The sequence below is a fragment of the Argopecten irradians genome, chromosome 1 (assembly GCF_041381155.1).
Source record: "Argopecten irradians isolate NY chromosome 1, Ai_NY, whole genome shotgun sequence".
Taxonomy (NCBI): domain Eukaryota; kingdom Metazoa; phylum Mollusca; class Bivalvia; order Pectinida; family Pectinidae; genus Argopecten; species Argopecten irradians.
Window position 1 is genome coordinate 26,114,675 of NC_091134.1, and position 21,238 is coordinate 26,135,912.

At 35.9% G+C, this 21,238-nt stretch overlaps 2 protein-coding genes across 2 annotated transcripts in view; one reads left to right on the top strand and one right to left on the bottom strand.

Moving 5' to 3' along the window:
• Nucleotides 1–4,642: 4,642 nt before the first annotated feature.
• LOC138322084 (beclin-1-like) lies at nt 4,643–20,371 on the bottom strand. Its single transcript, XM_069266143.1, has 16 exons — nt 20,175–20,371; nt 18,170–18,231; nt 17,076–17,131; nt 12,026–12,116; nt 10,901–10,963; nt 10,521–10,594; nt 10,115–10,187; nt 9,813–9,937; nt 9,325–9,387; nt 8,931–9,014; nt 7,828–7,888; nt 7,161–7,249; nt 6,690–6,800; nt 6,336–6,378; nt 5,634–5,737; nt 4,643–5,083 (listed from the first exon to the last, which is right to left on the bottom strand). Exons 1-16 carry the CDS (start codon nt 20,302–20,304, stop codon nt 4,978–4,980), a joined length of 1,335 nt encoding a protein of 444 aa, XP_069122244.1. The 5' UTR covers nt 20,305–20,371; the 3' UTR covers nt 4,643–4,977.
• The window catches only part of LOC138322093 (uncharacterized), a 32,701-nt gene continuing 19,421 nt past the window's right edge, over nt 7,959–21,238 (top strand). Inside the window, exon 1 of the mRNA XM_069266162.1 lies at nt 7,959–7,968. The gene's annotated coding sequence lies outside the window, so the exon portion shown is untranslated. The remainder of the gene's footprint in view (nt 7,969–21,238) is intronic.

Here is a 21,238-nt window from a genome sequence, read left to right on the forward strand (position 1 = left end):
TGCTAACACACACCCGGACTCGGCTATTTCCGTTTAACCAATCAGATTCGAAGTGGACGGGTCTAGTTTCCGATCACGCCATCAGTTGCCAGGCGACGTAACAATATAGCGGAGCTAGTTTCCTATCACCCCATCTCCGTTGACGTAATCAAACGACGTTAGTATCGATAGGGAACTGTTACCGAACACGTCCTCGTGTTTATCTTGTAAGTGAGAGGTTTGTGAAAATTGTAATGGGGTCAGAGGATAATACCTTTTATATGTATATGTACGTACAGTTATGTACATTTTTAGGCTACCTATAAGGTGTTGTTAACGTCTTGGAATTTCCACAACACCTGTTTATAAATTTAGAATTATGCATAGTTGAATAAAATGTTGAAATATTGAGTATTTAGCGGAATCATATTATACCTTCGGCTTGAATAGAAGCAAATCAAAGCGGACATGGAATCACAATTATCATCTCGGAATAATTTAAAGGTTTGAAGCTAAGATTAATATGTAGATCTATTATAGTGTAAAAGTCTATCAATCTCTAATTACCATGGCCGTACACGACAGGAATATAGCGAATGGGAGAAATGCATTTTCGTCTAATCATAGCTTTTTATGTATCGGTATATTAAAACAGTTGAAAAATGGGGTGAGTAATATAGAAAGTTTCTGGTTTCCCTCGAACTTGCCAATTTCCCTCGGCTTCTCGGGACACCAGAAACTTGTTAATGTCTATTACCCAAATTGAAAAATAGAAATATTTGCATAAAACGAAGCGTAGTTATCAACAAGAGGCCCAGAGGGCCTGTATCGCTCACCTGGTTTTTTTTTAAGTTATTCAAAATATCATAAAGACTCTTACAATTAGAAAAAAAAATATCAAAATTGACCCCACAGATAAATTGATTCCTTTTGACCCCCGGGGTTTCAGCCCCATCAATTGTACAATTTTGAATCCCCACCCTCTAAGAATGTTACCATTGCATTATGAGTGCTATCCCATGCTTACATGTAGTTGCAGAGAAGAAGTCGTTTATACATGTATGTAAAAAGCCAAATTGACCCCTTTTCACCCCGCCCTCAGGTCCTTGGGGGTCAGCTTCATAATTTGTACAATTTTGAATCCCCACCTTTTAAGGATACTCCCATTGCATTATGAGTGCTATCCCATGCTCAGTTGCAGAAAAGAAGTCATGTATATAGAAATAGTCTACTTGACCCCTTTTGACCCCGCCCATCAGGCCCCGGGTGGTCAGCCCCATCATTTGTACAATTTTTGAATCCCCACCCTATAAGGATGTTACCATTGTATTTTGAGTGCTATCCCATGTCCAGTTTCAGAGAAGATGTCGTTTATATGGAAATAGCCATATTACCCCTTTTGACCCCGCCCCTCATGCCCCCGTGGGGTCAGCCCCATCAATTGTACAATTTTGAATCCCCACCCTATAAGCATTCTGCTATTGCATTATGGATGCTATCCCATGCTTAGTTTCAGAGAAGAAGTCGATGATATAAAAATAGCCAAATTGACCATTTTTGGGTCTGCCTCTCAGGTCCCTGGAGGGTCAGTCCCATCATTTGTACAATTTTCAGTCAGTTACCCATAATGATGCTACCAGTCAAATTTATTGAATTCCCACCAGCGGTTCTGGAGAAGAAGTCAATTGTTGAAGGACACCGGACACCACGGTATGGCATAAGCTCCCCTTGGTCCTTCGCACCAGGTGAGCTAATAAGTGATGCATCTTTGGTGTCATCACTGATAAATAAGGTGAACATTATCAAAACAAATGATTCAGCTATTTTCTCAATGATATATATTTATATAATAGGGTACAATGGCGTTATATCCCTCAACCCCATACTTTAACTGTATATAAAAAACAATTTATGAAAAAGAAAGAGAGGGAAACAAAGTCATATCATGTGAATAATTATTGGCAAACAAAGAGAGAGAAACATCTCCGCTGTATTGTCAATGTAACAGATCAGTAAGTTTCAAACGAAATTACCCCCAAAGTTAGAGAAAGGATTAAATGTCACATTGAGAAAACAGTCTAAGACGTAACGAAACGATGTCTAGAAATTCTAAATCCCCCAGATCTCAATTTCCTCGTTGATGTATTGGGTAATAAACGATAACAATTGTCGCGACAGATGATTCAAAAGTACTTGCATTCAATCATTATAACTTTTTCTTAAGTCGTATTCGATAGACCTTAAGTAAACAGACGTAGACAATGCAATATTGTCCAATTTGTAAGAGAATTAATTTTTGTCGTTTGTATTTTGTATGAATGCTTTTTAACGTGAATTTGATATATATGTTATCATTTATGTCTTTAAAAAAGCAAATGTAAATTATCGCTCTCACGCATCTCATGTAAAAGGCTGCTAAAACTAATGTAATTTTATTCCATTGTGTCTGCCACAAAAACATAACTAGGAAGTTATTCAAAACAAAATTATTAAATTACTCGTAAGGTAATTTATAAGCTATCCATCTAGTCATTTATTTTCTATAGCGATTCATGATAATGATCGGATGCCAATCATTAACTAGAGAAATACAAGCTCACCCTCCGTATTTCTAAAGTATTCTAAATGTCCTTGTATCACGTCATCCGCCTGATATTCGGTAACTGGAATGTATTCTAACATGATCTATAGCGCGTTTTGTTTGCGGACTGTTAATCTCCTATGTCGTCATCACCTGACGTCAATAAACATTAACATGATGTGAGTATTTGAGGACGTCGCGACGAAATGGCGAACTCCGCTATTTTGTTCTCAACACATTTTGATGCTGGAATAATTCGAAATAAAGTTTCAATTCAATTTGCATTTCTTGTAATTTTCAGCTCTCATAAAACATACAATGTGTGAATACGGGTGATTATATATGATGGTTCGGATCCGTAAAAGCACTAATATACTACTGACATAGTGGTAAATGTCACATAAAATAGCTTCAGTTTGTGCGCAATATATCAGATTTGCAAAGAACAACTTCCTTACATCTGTTTCAAGGAACCTTATGAAATGATTTCTCTTTTAAGATAGCGTCTATCTTTTTCCCTCAACATTTATTTCAAATACATTCAGAAAAAAAAGTGCCTTATGACCACTGTCAACCATGTTGTGATTGATTTGTTCCAAAATGAATATACATAACCAACCAATCTAACCCTACAAGCTTAATTTGAGAAAACCCCGTTAAAGTACTTTCTGTAAATATGTCAAAATCCAGGATAGCTCCATATCAGACGTGGTGTTTTCTGCTCATTCAAAATAATATATTTTTGCAGATTTCTAGGAATCAAGACGAATTAATGTAAATATGAAAATTCAGAGAGCTACCTTCATTACATTTTGAATCCAAGTTGATTGATTGTCTGTTTGCCATCTCTAGTATTGTATCGGTTCCAACATTATTAGTATACCTCACTTTCATATAGAATGATCTGATTGGATTAAACTTCACATGACATTGAATAAGTTCGATATTTCATCGGAATTGGAAGACGAGGGAAATAACCCCGGAGGAATAACCCCGGAGGGAAATAACCACATTTTACATTTTCTTTTAGATAGAATTATATTGTATATACCGATTTATATCTATATATTTATATATGAGGAAATACAATACTTACGAACTATTATCCCGACCGTTCAACCGTTATATATTGCATAGTTCGAAGTTCTATTGCACGCTTCCATGGAAACGTTATATTGCACGGTTCAAGATGTTATAATTGCACGGCTTTTAGAACACCTCGCCATTGTTGTCTAGCTTTGTAGAAAACACCCGAGGAATCGCGCGAAATAGAGAGTTACATTATTATGACGTCACAAAGGTTCAAGCTCAGTTTCGCACTAGCTTTATAGCTCTCGGATCAAGCACGCCATAGACGTTGCTCTCTGAACTTGACAGTTGGTTTAATAAAGTAGAGGATGAACACGAGTTACGCCATGAAGGACGTGGACGAGACGCCAATCTTCAATATGATTTGAAAGTTTTCTGTATTCTGTCTTTGCATATTACAGAGTTAGCTCCCTTGCGGGTAGGTATCGATTACGTCATTATTTTGTGAGCGCAATTCATGTCGTTTTATCCGAAACGAATGACGTTACGCTAGCTTACATATGACGTCACAATCAATACCTACCCGCAAGTGTACTCTATGGTAAAGATTTTGATCTGTGATTTTGGAATTCATTAAAAATCGTCGAAAAAACTGGTAATTAATTGATTTTGTAATAAAACAAATTTTTTATGGGTTACTGTGCTCTACTTGATAATATTTACCCCCCGGTGATGGTAATCAATAATTGATATATTGCACTCGGCTTTTGGCCTCCTGGTCTCGTGCAATATAACATTTATTGATTACCATCACCTCGGGTTAAATATTATAAACTAGAGCACAGCAACCCATGAAATATTTGTATAATATTTTTTCTCGTTCGTAATTTTGAGTAAAGTTACCATAAACTCCGCTTTTTAAAGAACGTAGAATAATTACAACGCGGATTTATATATTTGTAAATGTAAACTTTCTTTAAAAATTGCCTAATCACTAGGATGTTATGTTCCACAGGTGGAAGTGCTCAATTACAGAGAGAACATATCCAAAACGTTAACAGGTTTAGTTTTTATTACGAGAATCACATACATTTGAAGGTTTCATTATCACATTTTTCACGATTTGTTTTGAATTCTTCAACTGCTATGGCGTAACTACATAATACAACAGATGCCACAACGCCATAATGATCCATGTAACAATTGCATCTGAGAATGGAAAGATTCGTGACCATTCCTTTTTCTTGTTCACTACAAGGTCAAGTAGACTAGATAAACACAATTGCTTAATTGTTACATCAGAACTCACACTGCAGATATTTATGCCAACCCCACAATTGGCATCAGTATTTACTTCACTGAACACAAATGGCAGTCACATCACGTCTTCATTTCGTGGCGAACTGTGAGGTGACCCAAGCCAGTCCCCACTTCAGATTGGTCAGCATGAATTTGAGAGCCTTCGTCCATTGCTCCTCAGAGTTAAACTGGATCCTGTCAATGGAAAACAGAAGTAGTCAAATTTTACAGGATTCACTAGCTGTATCATAAATTCTTCTTGAAAGGAAACATCAATATGATATACGTAAAGTTAAATATTTAACTTGCTTGAATGTATTGCATGCTACATGTATATGGATTCATGTAACGTTAGAGCTGGACAAATCAGATCAGTATAATAAATCTAATCAAACTAACGTGTCATGTATCATCTTTTTCTTAGATATCAAAGCAACTCTATCCTCTATCACAATTTGGTAACAAATGGATATTCATTCCTTGTGTTGACGGTAGACAGTACCAATATGTTCCATACAATTAAGTCATAACACGTTGATGTTCTCATATAATCTAATAACTACAGAAATATAATAGACATTGATAAGGTTACTGCAATTATAAAACAAAGTCGTACTTGCATACAGACTCCATACAGGTATAACACAGAGCTATAACTATTGGATATATACTTTACAGAATATGATGTCCCTGGATATAGACTCCATACAGGTATAACACAGAGCTATAACTATTGGATACATACTTTACAGAATATGATGTCCCTGAACTGTTATCTTCTATCTTGCCCTTTTCCATTTTGTATGGCAAACAAAAACTTGAGTCACCTTTCTCTACTTCCACTTTAAACTGAAACATTTTAACATAACAGCAGTTACCCTTCGCTAATTTCACTTTAACCTGAAACATTATAACACACATACTAACCCACTGACAGTACATTTAATATATATGATTATATGTTTAAATATATATTTAAATATATTTGTACATGTCAGTATGTATTTATCAATTATAATAAGATACCATATTAATATGTTGCTGTTTTGATTGAACATTATTATATTACACAGTTTGTTTAGTGAATACCGGTCATGATTCAGTAAGCCTTATTATGATTTTGAACATTAAACATCTGCGTTTGTGGGATGAGAATGACCCCAAGCATTACCAGTATTATCTTTGGTAAGTCAAAATTACACAAACCTTTCTTGCATATAAGTATGTCCTTAAATAAGCTGCCTCATATTGTGTATGCCTATACATTTCTTAAAATTTTAAAAGACTGTATGTGTCAAAATGATACTGACAGAGCAAAGTGAAATCGAGAAGATGTCAATGATGGCGATATGGTTTATGATAAGAAAATCATTATTGGTACCTTTTGTAACTTGAATTGACATTTTTTTCAGATTAAACAATACTGTTTTGTGATAAGTATACTAACCTGTTGTAGACAATCCAAAAATGCAACCATCGCTTGATCAAACCTCAAAACGGAAATTTTGGCACAATCAAAACAAATTTCAATCTCTTATACATGACATGCAAGTGTATTTAGTAAAAGTGAACCATTAAGTTCATGGATTTGGGACAATATATTCATTTATTTAATATTTATCTAATGTTTTGCATAACATGTTTGTCATCATATATCGTTTTATTGAATCTTAAAAAGCAATAACGATACAATCGACTGCACAGGTTACCTACAATGTATGTAAATGCAATACATCAATAAAGTCTACCAAATTGAATTAACTTTCTGTTTCAGGTACAAAAAACAGTGTGTGAGACGTACTTTGTGTCCCAAAAGAATCGGAATCCACCAGAGCCATACAATGGCAGTTCTTTAGATTTATCGGTTAGTGACTCAACATATGAGTGATTACCATAGGGTACAAGGCGATATCTACAAATATATCAAGAGAAAACCCTTATCAATATCATTCTGAAATTTCTTCATTTACATAATTAAAGTGAGAGTAAGATAATATGGTACACTTTATGTATGACGAGTTTAGAATACAATCAAAGATCACTCACATGAATCCTGACATCATATTCATATTTACATTGTTCAAACATACTCAATACTCAAATCTCCTATACAATTAATTCCCTTTTCTCTCCAATTTCAAAACGAGTGAGAGACACCTTTTAGTTAGTTCTATGATTTGTAATCTTGAAATTATCCTGTATATTGATTAAGAGGAAATTCATCACAGTATTTGCTTGGAAATAAATAATTAACCCTCAGGAAAGAATTGACCTTTTAAATGTCAGTCCCATTTTGTTGGCCAGTGAATGTAGGAGTAACACTGTTTGTCCCCATGCAGCATTGATCTCATTCCAGTCCACCTTCAAACATACAATACAAGTTGGGCGGTTACCAAAACAAACTACCATATACAACTGTTAGAAGATAATGTAGTAGTTTTTATCTAGCGTGTAGAAATCAGACAGCATTAGGGGAACTCACATTCAAAACACAACATTGTAGCTAAGAGTCAACAGAGTTATTTCCCTTGACTTGAAGCAACTACAAATGTTGTTTAGTATCAATAACATGTATCGAAATAAAGCGTACAAATACAACATAACACAATGACGAGTGAAACATATTCCAAATTAGCTCTGAAGTGAAATATGATACAAATAACATACGAGGCACTACCTCCCTCTTCAATAATGACTATCATGTCGAAATACGTGAGCTCAGAAAACATTGCAGACTAAATTAAACCTAAAGAATTGATATAATTCATTATTTCGTTCTTCAATTATTAATGTTTTGAAAAGACTAGTGAAGCGAGACATGGAAGAAAACGTGTATATTTCGTTAAAACATGCATACTATACGTATATAGTAGATCAAGCATCTTTGTATACTGTAGATTAAGCACGTTTGTATTTGCATAATTGTTTTTTGTACTTACAGGAACGCTAGGAAGCCTGCCTAATCTGAAGTTGTTTATCGTTCCGAAGTGGCCACTGTGCCTGTTGATCAATCACATGAAGGTACAAATTGTTACAAAATATCCTAGTAAACAATGATTACATGTACAGCATAGGTACAGGTAAGCCCATTTAAGTCTGTCTAATTTTAGTGACATTTTTGTGGTATGTTGTCAATTTGATCAAATAACAGATCTAGCCTAAAAGATAGGACGAGAATCAATCAAATTAAAATACTAATCCTTATAATCACTCCGTTTTATAGAGGATCTGACAGCATCCCAAATAGGGTCATGTTCTGGTGACTTTTCCATCATCTTTAGATTCTTTACTTCAAATCAAATGCTAGCTTAATCAATTAAAGACATTTCGTTTCAGTATACATGAATAAACATTTATCTTTATTGTGCTCCTTTTTTTGGCGAGATGATTAGTGCAAAAAAAAATTCTATCAGCTCTTTAAAACCATTTCGTCCCCTGAAATTCAATTCAAGTATTCTTGAAGAAGCAAAGTGAATGACCAATTCAAAAGGTCACCAGAACATGATCCCTGCTGGGATGTTGTCGGATGAGAATGTCAAACGATGTATTCTGGTCTTTTAAGCTTTGATAGTTACTGGTATATATTTTCCAATGAAAATTCGTCTTTGAAACACCGGACCAATGTATACTTCCCTGCTTTGGAGGTATGAATATATCTTTATCAGAGTGTAAGAAGTGTCTGGTAATTAACAGAACCTTTACCCAATGGTACAGTAAATAGATAACGGAGGTATGAATAGATCAGAGTGTAAGAAGTGTCTGGTAATTAATAGAACCTTTACTCAAAGTTTTCTCCAAACTAAATATACTTGAGTTGATTTATGAATTTTGATGATTCAATATATTGATAAGTTGCCAACAATCCATTAACCAATGAGGTAATTATAATGTATCAAAATATTTAATTTCGTAGTTCAGTTTTCTCTTAATTTCTACTGTGTTTCGAAAAAAATGTGTCACACTTTATCTCATTTTTCATCGTTTCCTCAGCATATCAAAGACAGGGATGCCCTTTTTAACTCATGAAATTTCGGATATTTACCAAATATGGAATGTTGTATTAAATACGTTGGTCTTCTTTAGTCTGTCTAATTGTGTTTGAGCATATTTCAGTTGGTTGTCCACACTAAAATAACATACAAAAGATAATGAAATAGCAGACGTACAATAATAGGTAGCCAGCTGTCTAGAGCAAGAAATCCCGACACCTTGTAACCAACACACTTAATACATTTCTAATCTGATCAATAGGTAGGTGCCAAGTGCCCAAATGGCAGTCCCAGCATAGAGGTAAAAAAGAACTGTTACAAATTAACCATGATTCGTCTTTAACTGCATTTACACTGTCAGAGCTACAGCTATTAACCTTATTAACTTTTAATGATTCACATAAATTCACATGAGATATGGCAGAATTTTGTTTTGCTAATTCCTACCTCCGTTGCTCATCTTCCAAACTTTGTACTTGGCGCTTGAATTCATTATATTCCTTCCAGTACCTACACAAAAAATAAGTCATTTTTTTGTACAAGACAAATCCTTGAGTATCAATACTGGAAAGCTTACTTAAGAAAGAATGCTTCAATGAGTAGGTACATTGTAAACAAATAAAATAGCCATACGTAATTTATGTCATGTACAGTATGTGTCTTTCCTTTTTGGCAACTGCATAAATCATACTCAGAATCTGTAAAGAGATACAAACTAGAAGATTAGTTGTGAAAGTCATGAGGTTTGTTTTTGCTTACCTTTGCTCATTCTTGAAACCCTTTTAAAGGTACAGCCTTTTGTACAGGGTGCTGTGATTTGATTATATTTTGTGTTATCATTATAACAAGAGGCCAGGAGGGCATGTATCGTTTAGCTGGTTTATATAGTGATTTCCGTGTGTCTAACAACGACCATGCTTAGTCTTTTATCTTACCTTTCTTCCTCCTCCTCCAATCCTTTTGCTATTTCCTTCTCTCCTTCTAACTGTCTAGCCATTTGCTTTCTTTCTCTCTCCACATTCTCCAGTTCTGTCTTTAAGGCTTCCTTTTCAGCAGACAGCTGCCGTCACACAAGGTTTTAAACATCTTTCAATAGCTAAAACTAATATGTATTATGCACAAAAATATCAGTTCATTGAACAACTTACAGAAGATGACCATTGAATATTCAATAAACTATCAAAATTTTAATGAATCAAATTTATGTAAAACCTGTAATCATTATAATAACATTAACCTGTTTAAGTTCATCGTCAAGGCCAGTCTCTTCTGATGTGTCCTCTGATGTACTCAAATTCTCCAGAAATTCTCTACAGAAAACAAAGTTTACATCAAGTAAGATCCATGTCCTCTCTGTAACATTGTAGATATGGTTATAAATAGTATTCATGCACACAACAGATAGTAACCATAACAACAGCTTCCTACTGATAACAAACAATATGTAACATTCAGGAACCAATGACATTAGATACAATTAGATTAAATAATTACCGTGATGACAAAAAGTATCTAATGCCTATAGTATAAACATATCCATAGATAACAATTATATAACCTTTATATCTATTATCTAATACTATGGTTTTTTACAATATGCTGGTAAATGTTGTCACTGGTTATTTCCTAGTAGAGGTACTTACCTGTAATCCTTACATTCATCCTCTGTGATCTTCAGTTGGTGATCTAACTGATCCAACAAGTTGTCTGTACATTCCTGTAAAGACAGAAGAGAAATAACAACATATACCAATTTAGCTATATAAGGCAAACTGCTGAATCAGTAAGGATATTCTACCATCTCAGTTACCAACTAGGCATTACTGTTGTGTAACCCAAAAAGTAAGTTTTCTTCATTGAGAACAATTCACATATGAGATGGGTTTTTTCTTATTAAAATATTATGAATATATAGTGGTCACAATCAACCGAAGAAACTCTCTGAAGGAATAAGAGATTTCTGATAACACTTAGTACAGCAATCTAACGTTAGTCGCCTTTAAAAAAAGTCAAAAGGAGATACCTCACAGAGCGGATGATCCACATCAGATTGGCTTGACATGATGTCAAACAGGATGCTGTTTACCTGTAAGTACAAATCACATACAGGTCCTTAGATCGTGAAATACTAATTATTTAATGATAGTCACATAGGGATTGGATTTCGTTTTTATGTTAACCATGCTTGTATGGAGCAAATCCTGTAAGAATATATTCTATGGGGCGCGCCCCATATTGAATATATTCTTATAGGAATTACTCCATACAAGCATGGTTAAAATAAAAGCGAAATCCAATCACTATATTTACACTCACATGACTTTTTATTTATAATTTATACAATAAAATCGTCGTTTGAAAGTGACGTGATTATTCATGACAAACAAAGTAAATTTCAGAGACAATTTTTTACATTCAATTTTGCTAAAAGTTAATATATAGGGTAATAATTAAGTATTTGTACTCGGCCACGTGTGTAAACTCGGTGACTGTTATTGTGCAGCGAGGCGAAGCTGACGCAGGCTTACACACTGGAGTTTTCTAAAGTTGTCAAAACACCGGTGTTCAAGTAGCTCAATGTGGTTGATATTGTCGTCTGACTTGACGATATTACATCCTTGGGAGCCATTTGATTATATAATCTACGCTTAGATACATCGCCATCGATAGATGGAATAACTTCACTTGTGTTCGATGGATACAATGTATTTGTGGTGACATGTAACTGTCAACACGTCGATTACTAGCGGTGCATATTTTATAATACACATGATTAAATTCTCAAAGAAGAGGGTCTCACACCCGTCCAACCCAAAGACTCAATCGTAGGATGAACACAGACACAGAGGTAAACCTTTACATTTGACATCCATCATTTTTAACAAAAATGAAACTTTAAACACTGCATGTTGCCACGGTCAGGATATTTTTTCTCCGTTTCTTAATAAATACAAATGATAATTTTTTTTAAAATTTGCATCATATATGAATATATTGCTTACCTTTTTCCAAAATTCTATGAAAAACAACAATATACATGTAATGTTGCGTCAAAATGTAAACAAAGTGTAAACAAATATTGACGTATATGTTACATAATGATAAATAAGATGTACATGTTACATTAATCTAGATAATCTGATATGACCTTCACTCTGTGACTGAGGTTGTCTGAGTGCCCTGATCCAGTCTCTCCCAACAGTAGGAAATCATGGCCAGCCTCCTCCTCGTACAGAAAACTGCAAGTTCAAAAATGTACTATTTAATGATATAACTTAGCTTCACTATCAACTGCTCAAGTATTTAAAACATGCTGTCATATACAGTTGAAGACTTAGGTTTAAATTGTAAATATAGGTCTTCATTACTCACATATTAAATTTTAAATAATCACTTTATGTCACATAAAAAAGAAAACAATTCATCAATATTATGAGACATATTCAATTTTTATATTATCAAATAATTAACAGGATTGTCATTAATGATAATCTCCTCTATAACCCTACCTTGATGGAATGACTCGTTTACCCTATAACCCTACTTTGGTGGAATGACTTGTTTCCCCTATAACCTAGACTGGCCACCAGAATATTAAACAAATCACTAAAATTTGGCTTGATTATTTTTGTCGCTACTACATGCCTGATTCTAGAGCAAGGGGAATATGTGCAGGCGACATTTTGGGGCGGGACATGTTGTACACATCATTAACCTGGAATACCAAGACCTGTCAATGCCTAAGTTTAAACTAGGGGGAGATAATCTAGTAAAGAACTTTGCTGAGAAATTCTTATCAGCAACTTAGGGTCTGGTGGCCAGTCTACCTATAACCCTACCTTGGTGGAATGACTTGTTTTACCTATAACCTTACCTAAGTGGAATTACTTGTTTCACCTATATAACCCTACCTTGGTAGAATGACTCGTTCCCTTATAACCCTACCTTGGTGGAATGACTCGTTTCCCTTATAACCCTAACTTGGTGGAATGACTCGTTTCCCCTTTAATCTGTCCTTAGTGGAATTGCTTGTTTCCCCTATAACCCTACCTTGATGGAATGACTCGTTTCATCTATAACATTACCTTGGAGGAATGAATTGTTTCCCCTACAACCCTACCTTGGTGGAATGACTCGTTTCACCTATAACCCTACCTTAGTTGAATGACTCGTTTCACCTATAACATTACCTTGGAGGAATGACTTGTTTCCCTTATAACCCTACCTTGGTGGAATGACTCGTTTCACCTATAACCCTACCTTAGTTGAATGACTCTTTCACCTATAACCTTACCTTGCTGGAATGACTCATTTCCCCTATAACCCTGCCTTAATGGAATGACTCGTTTTTCCCTACAACCCTGCCTTAGTGGAATGAATCGTTTCCCCTATAACCCTACCTTGGAGGAATGACTTGTTTCCCCTAGAACCCTACCTTGGAGGAAATCTTGTTTCCCTTATAACCCTACTTTGGTGGAATGACTTGTTTCCCCTTTAACCCATCCTTGATGGAATGACTGTTTCCCCTACAATCCTACCTTAGTGAGATGACTCGTTTTCCCTACAAGACTGCCTTGTTGTAATGACTTTTTCCCGTATAACCCTATCTTGATGGAATGACTGTTTTCCCTATAACCCTACCTTAGTGGAATGACTTGTTTCCACTTTAACACTTTCTTGGTGGAATTGCTTGTTTCCCCTTTAACCCTTCCTTGGTGGAATTGCTTGTTTCTCTTATAACACTACCTTGATGGAATGACTCATTTCCCCTATAACCCTGCCTTAGTGGAATGACTTGTTTTCCCTTTAACCCTTTCTTGGTGGAATTGCTTGTTTCCCCTTTAACACTACCTTGATGGAATGCTTGTTTCCCCTATAACACTACCTTGATGAATGACTCATTTCCCCTATAACCCTACCTTGGAGAAATGACTTGTTTTCCCTATAACCCTACCTTGGTTGAATGACTTGTTTCCCCTATAACACTTCCTTGGAGAAATGACTTGTTTCCCCTATAACCCTACCTTGGTGGAATGACTTGTTTCACCTATAACCTTACCTTAGAGGAATGACTTGTTTCCCCTATAACCCTGCCTGGAATGAACCTATAACCTTACCTTGGAATGACTTGTTCCACCTGTAACCCTACCTTGGTGGAATGATTTGTTTCATCTATAACCTTATCTTGATGGAATGACTTGTTTCCCTTGTAACCCTACCTTTGGTGGAATGACCTATAACTCGTAACCCTACCTTGATGGAATTGACTCCGTTTTACCTATAACCCTACCGTTGATGGAATGGACTTGTTTCGTTTACCCCCGTTGGTAACCTACTACCCTTTGATGGAATGACTCGGTTTACCCTATAACCCTACCTTGATGGAATGACTCGTTTACCCTATAACCCTACTTTGGTGGAATGACTTGTTTCCCCTATAACCTAGACTGGCCACCAGAATATTAAAAAATCACTAAAATTTGGCTTGATTATTTTTGTCGCTACTACATGCCTGATTCTAGAGCAAGGGGAATATGTGCAGGCGACATTTTGGGGCGGGACATGTTGTACACATCATTAACCTGGAATACCAGACCTGTCAATGCCTAAGTTTAAACTAGGGGGAGATAATCTAGTAAAGAACTTTGCTGAGAAATTTTTATCAGCAACTTAGGGTCTGGTGGCCAGTCTACCTATAACCCTACCTTGGTGGAATGACTTGTTTACCTATAACCTTACCTTGGTGGAATGACTCGCTTTACCTATAACCTTACCTAAGTGGAATTACTTGTTTCACCTATAACCCTACCTTGGTAGAATGACTCGTCTCCCTTATAACCCTACCTTGGTGGAATGACTTGTTTTACCTATAACATTATCTAAGTGGAATTGCTTGTTTCCCCTATAACCCTACCTTGGTAGAATGACTCGTTTCCCTTATAACCCTACCTTGGTGGAATGACTCGTTTCCCTTATAACCCTATCTTGGTGGAATGACTCGTTTCCCCTTTAATCTGTCCTTAGTGGAATTGCTTGTTTCCCCTATAACCCTACCTTGATGGAATGACTCGTTTCATCTATAACATTACCTTGGAGGAATGAATTGTTTCCCCTACAACCCTACCTTGGTGGAATGACTCGTTTCACCTATAACCCTACCTTAGTTGAATGACTCGTTTCACCTATAACATTACCTTGGAGGAATGACTTGTTTCCCTTATAACCCTACCTTGGTGGAATGACTCGTTTCACCTATAACCCTACCTTAGTTGAATGACTCTTTCACCTATAACCTTACCTTGCTGGAATGACTCATTTCCCCTATAACCCAGCCTTAATGGAATGACTCGTTTTCCCTACAACCCTGCCTTAGTGGAATGAATCGTTTCCCCTATAACCCTACCTTGGAGGAATGACTTGTTTCCCCTAGAACCCTACCTTGGAGGAAATCTTGTTTCCCTTATAACCCTACTTTGGTGGAATGACTTGTTTCCCCTTTAACCCATCCTTGATGGAATGGACTGTTTCCCCTGACAACCCTACCTTAGTGAGATGACTCGTTTTCCCTACAATACTGCCTTGTTGTAATGACCTTTTCCCGTATAACCCTATCTTGATGGAATGACTGTTTTCCCTATAACCCTACCTTAGTGCAATGACTTGTTTTCCCCTTTAACCCTTCCTTGGGTGGGAATTGACTTGTTTCCCCTTTAACCCTTTCCTTGGTGGAATTGCTTGTTTTCCCTTTAACCCTTCCTTGGTGGAATTGCTTGTTTCCCCTTTAATCCGGCCTTCCTTGGTGGAATTGCTTGTTTCCCCTAACCCTACCTTGGTGGAATGACTCGTTTCCACCTATAACCCTACCTTAGTTGAATGACTCTGTTTCACCTTATAACATTACCTTTGATGGAATGACTTCATTTCCCCCTATAACCCTACCTTAGTGGAATGACTCTTTACCTTAACCTTTCCTATAAACCCTTACCTTGGTGGAATTGACTTGTTTCCCTATTTCGTTCCCCTATAAACTCCTACCTTGGATGGAATGACTCGTTTCTTGACTCCTATAAGTCTTGTTTCCCTACCTTACTTTGATGGAATGAACTCTTGTTTCCCCTTTAACCCTTCCTTGGATGGAATGACTTGTTTTCCTTAAAACCCTACCTTAGGAGAACTGGGGGGAGGTATCTGTTTCCCCTTTAACCTACTCTTGATGGAATGGAATCCTACTAGTGCAATGACATTGTTTCCCCTTTAAACCCTAACCTTGGTGGAATGACTCTTGTTTCCCCTTTAACCCTACCTTAGTGGAATTGACTCGTTTCCCTATAACACTACCTTGATGGAATGACTCATTTCCCCTATAACCCTACCTTGGAGGAATGACTTGTTTTCCCTATAACCCTTTACCTTGGTGGATTATGACTTGTTTCCCCTATAACAGCTTCCTTGATGGAATGACTTGTTTCCCCTATAAACCTTGCCTTTGTGGAATGACTCGTTTTCCCTATAAACAGTACCTTGGTGGAATGACTTGTTTCCAACTATAACCCTACCTTGATGGAATGATTGTTGTTTCTATCCCTTGGAGGAAGGACCTTGTTATTACCCTACAACCCTTAGTGGAATTGACTTGTTTTCCCTTTTAACCCTTACCTTAGTGGAATGACTCTTTAACATATTACCCTTACCTTGCTGGAATGACTAATTTTCCCCTTATAACCCTTCCTTAATGGATGGAATCGTTTTCCCTTGATTCTGCCCATTAATAACTCCGTTTCCCATAACCCCCCCTACCTTGATGAATGACTTGTCTTCACTAGAACCCTACCTGGGAGGAAAATCTGGTTTCTCCTTTTCCCCTTTGGTGGAATGACTTGGAACCACCTAAACATTCCTTGGGATGGAATGACCTGTTTCCTACAACCATACCTTAGTAAGATGACTCGTTTTCTCCTACAAGACTGCCTCAATGTATCGTAATGACTTTTTCCGTATAACCCTATCTTGATAAAACATTACCTAGAGGAATGACTTGTTTCCCCTATAACCCTGCCTTTGTGGAATGACTCGTTTCACCTATAACCTTACATTGGTGGAATGACTCGTTCCACCTGTAACCCTACCTTGGTGGAATGATTTGTTTCATTTCTATAACCTTATCTTGATGGAATGACTTGTTTCCCTTGTAACCCTACCTTGGTGGAATGACTCGTTGCACCACCATGTTTTCCTCAGATTGCTTTTCTTGATTCTGCAACAATAAAATTATAATAGCCTATGTGTTAAAAGTTTATCAGTGTGATAATGTTGTTTTTTTTCTCCTTCTTTGAACCAAATGCCTCATTCACTTATAATAATTTTGAAATTTATTAACTTTTGTTACATTCAATTTCGATTTTTTTTTTAAAATCAAATTTGAGATAGTGACTATTTTTTTCGTTGAATATCCATTCTAGGCACCAGGAATTGACTTTGACTCAACTGGAGTTTCGAGTTTTCAACATTCGAGTCATCCGATCTTAAAATTTATATACAAGGAAGGAAAAAACGGGACTTCAAAGTTAATTTGACTCACCAGAATTTTGAGTCAAGTGATTTTGAGATAACGAATTTAGGCTGTAATTCAATTTATCCTCCTATATGTACAAGCTTTAGAGCAGGATTTCATATTAAAGTATAATCACTGCCTCCAAAAGGAATCAAAGTGGTGACCTAGCTGTCTTACTATTACCTGACGCTGATCAATCAACCTAATGGGCTAAAGAGAAGTTCTCTGTACTATAACAAAGAGGTCTATAACAAAGAAGTATATTGCAGAATTTACCAAGGTTACATACTCCCCTACTCAAGAGGTTAACAGTGATGCTTGTTAAACAAGCTTGGTTAATTAAATAAGTATCTTCCACAACAGAGAGCAGTTTCACATAAATATAATCACTGCCTCTGCTAGGGATTGAACTCAGGACCTCTGGCTTACTAGTCTGATTGAGCTAAAGAGAAGTTTTTACTAATGCAGAGAGGCATTATTTTGGCTAGTATATATTTACAAGGTTTACAAATATTCATGTGTTTATATAGAGTATAATACAACCTAGAGACAAACTGGGATCCTTGTTTCTGTCATAAACAAGACGGAGCTGCCAATCTCTATAATGATATATAAATGTACCAGGTATATATTATGGTCCTGTGACAGTACAACTATATCACATAATAGCAAACCAGAACACAATATTTAGTTGCAAATACTAATAATACTATTGTACATAATATTATGTACATTTTGTACCTCAGTTCCTGACTTGAAGATATTGATGGTTTCTTCTTGGTCTGCATTTCTCGTCAGTGGTGCTTGAATGAAAAACAATTAACTGTCATCTGGAGCCATTACAAATATTTTTATTTCAAGTAATTAAACTATTATGAATAAAATATATTGTACACGTTATACATAATAGGTTATTCTTGGATCAGAACTTAACCCAACAGTTGTACCATTAAACCTACTCCAACAATAACAGCTAGTGAAACATTAGAATTCAACACTTCATGCACTAAAAATTTTAAATCTGTTATATGTTTATCTGAATATTATGACACCCTTTTTTGATAAAAGATTTTAACACAACTTTATCCATTTCCATTTCACAGAATCTCGTATTTGCCTAACAAAATGATCCCTCAAATACAGGACTGTCTCTCTATTGCAGGACTATGCTGGGAATGTCCCCAACCTGTTTTCAGTTTTACAATGTACATCACAATCAATATTGAGAAAACCTATATATACCAAGGATTTATAAGTGAGAAGGATTAGTCACTCAGGGTTTTGGACGAATACGTCATGAGCGCTTTTGTGTTTGTGCATTGGCCATGATGTTGGGTGACAACTAATTTTCCTTTGATACCGCCGATGCAACCTTTGATGTAGCTTGCAGGTGCCAGGCTTTGCCTATCGTCTTACTCTCTGAAATGGGCTGTCATTCATTAGCTGTCATATAGTTTTTAATGAAACTTTAAGAAAAATTGTTTTTATTCTTGGTTTATAGGCACTTATGGTAAGGCCAAAAAAAATTATATGCATGTTTCAGGTTACATTACTGAAAAATATAGGGTAGGTCGGTCGGGATTTTTTTTAATTTTATTTTTTTAGGAGAGGTGGGGGAGGAGTTGAGTGGCTTTATTTTACATTAGGCTTTGTCATTTAATTATACATGTAATTTGTCATTCAGGCTTTAGGCTAGCTTGAAGTCTTTAATTTCTCATTAACGTATTCAAAATTGAACTTTATCTGGATAAACTTAAAGCATGCGTAAAAATCTAAGTTGACAACTTCACACACAACATTTTTGTTTTGAAAAAGTATGATAAAATAGCTAGGGTTGGAAGTAAAAACTAGGGTAGGTACCGGTACCTGAAACATACATATTTTTTTTTATGCCTAATAACCGAAATGTGCTGAAATGGAGTCGGAAATTCCGAATGTAGCGAAAAAGTGCCGAAATGGACTACTGATACACATTTCATACATCGTTTTACTAAAATTTGATATCTTTTTATTAAATTGTGCAGTTATATTTATTTATTTTATTTTATTGGCACCATAAAAACATTTCATTTACTGACTTCATGGGAGCACATTCCGAAATGGAGTAAAAAATAAATATCTAGGCCGTTTCTGAATAAGCAAAGAAGGTTTAAAGCCACAATAAAAAAAAATAGATTTCTGAAGAAACATTTCAACAATATATCCTGAATAATGAGATTGGAAAATATCACATAACCTCATCTGCTGTCAGCTTCATAGGCGTTTCACGTGGTGTTTAGTAGGGAATAATTAGAGACAGTGACAAACCTTTCTCAATTATAAATCCTTGACATGTACAACAGACCAAAGTGTAGCATTTTACCACAGCCGTCTGCTTCTGGTTTTGGAAAAAAAACAATAGTCTACAGCACCCCGACTGTATTCATATAGTCTGATAGTAGGATCTTACAGGCATGTTAAAGGCTCCAATGTTGGAGCACATACTACCTTATCATTAGCTACTGTTGTAGCGGAAAAGATATCACCTTCTGACTGAAGGTGATATCTTTTACGCTACAACAGTAGCTACCTTACAGTTATCATCTAAGTGGTTCCAGTCAAAAAACTAAATAATTTATAATTGTGTCTTTACAAAGATATTTATGTATAATATATTAATATATATATTATATTACACAAAAAAAACCCAACACAGAACAATTATAAATAATGCACCAACTGGCACTCATCAGTCTATTTCGGTTACCTGTTAGTTCGGCTATTAATTGTCGGTTGATGGTGTTAAATGAATGGTCAAGTTTGAGCGGCTGGCGGCATCTCTGACAGACGAAACTTACATACTCTGATCCACTACCCTGATCGCTATTATTAGCCATGATTTATACTTCATTCCATTTGTTTACATAGCTTTTCCTCCCCGGAAGTAACAATCTACCGGAAGCAGGAAGTTGAACGATTTACGAGGAGAATCGGCAGGATCAGTCAGGATCGGGCAAAATCGGACAGGATCTGGCAGAATCTGGCAGACTTAAACATGATATTAAATTAAAGTTGTAACTTAATGCTGCTAATTTCACTGTAACGATATGTAACTTAAACATTTGATATTTAAACATTGACATGTAACTTGATGATTTAGCTCCCCAAAAGCATATGTCGGCCTATAAGAGAGCCGAAATCTAGGAATCATATATTCCTGGTTTTGAATATTTAAAGCGCCTTCAATCACCGCCATGTTCAGTAACTTCGGTTTTTGTCGGATTCCTAATCGTATCACGTGACTGACATTCGACACGACCTGCACGTGGTGAGCCAGGTAACTAGCGCAAGCACACATGTGTTTGTTTACGTTTTCCTTCTGGCCTATATGAGCAAATCATGCTGGTTTATGTCCACAGATTGAGTATTTGAAACATCCAATTTACACATTACCGTAAAATGTTGTGTGTATCAAATATTGTAATGTGCGAGCATTATTTTCTTTGTAGATAGAGTCTGATGAGGTCGACCACATGTTTTGTTTATGAAAAATTGTTGATATTTTCTCTTGGTTTCACAACTCTCGTTTTACTTCGAGATTGTCGCGACGATGTTCGGAAGAGTTCGGAATGATTCGGCATCTTTCGAGCCTATTTTTCACGTGTACACGTTAAAAAGATTTTTACTTTTATAATTAAAGATACTCCCAGTGCTGCAACTTTATAAAAAGTGGTAAAATTAGAAAGTTTAAACCTCAGGCAGACGGAGAAAAATATGTATAACACTTAAACAGTTTTCACTATGACCAAAAGAGCGAAAGTTATAGACCAT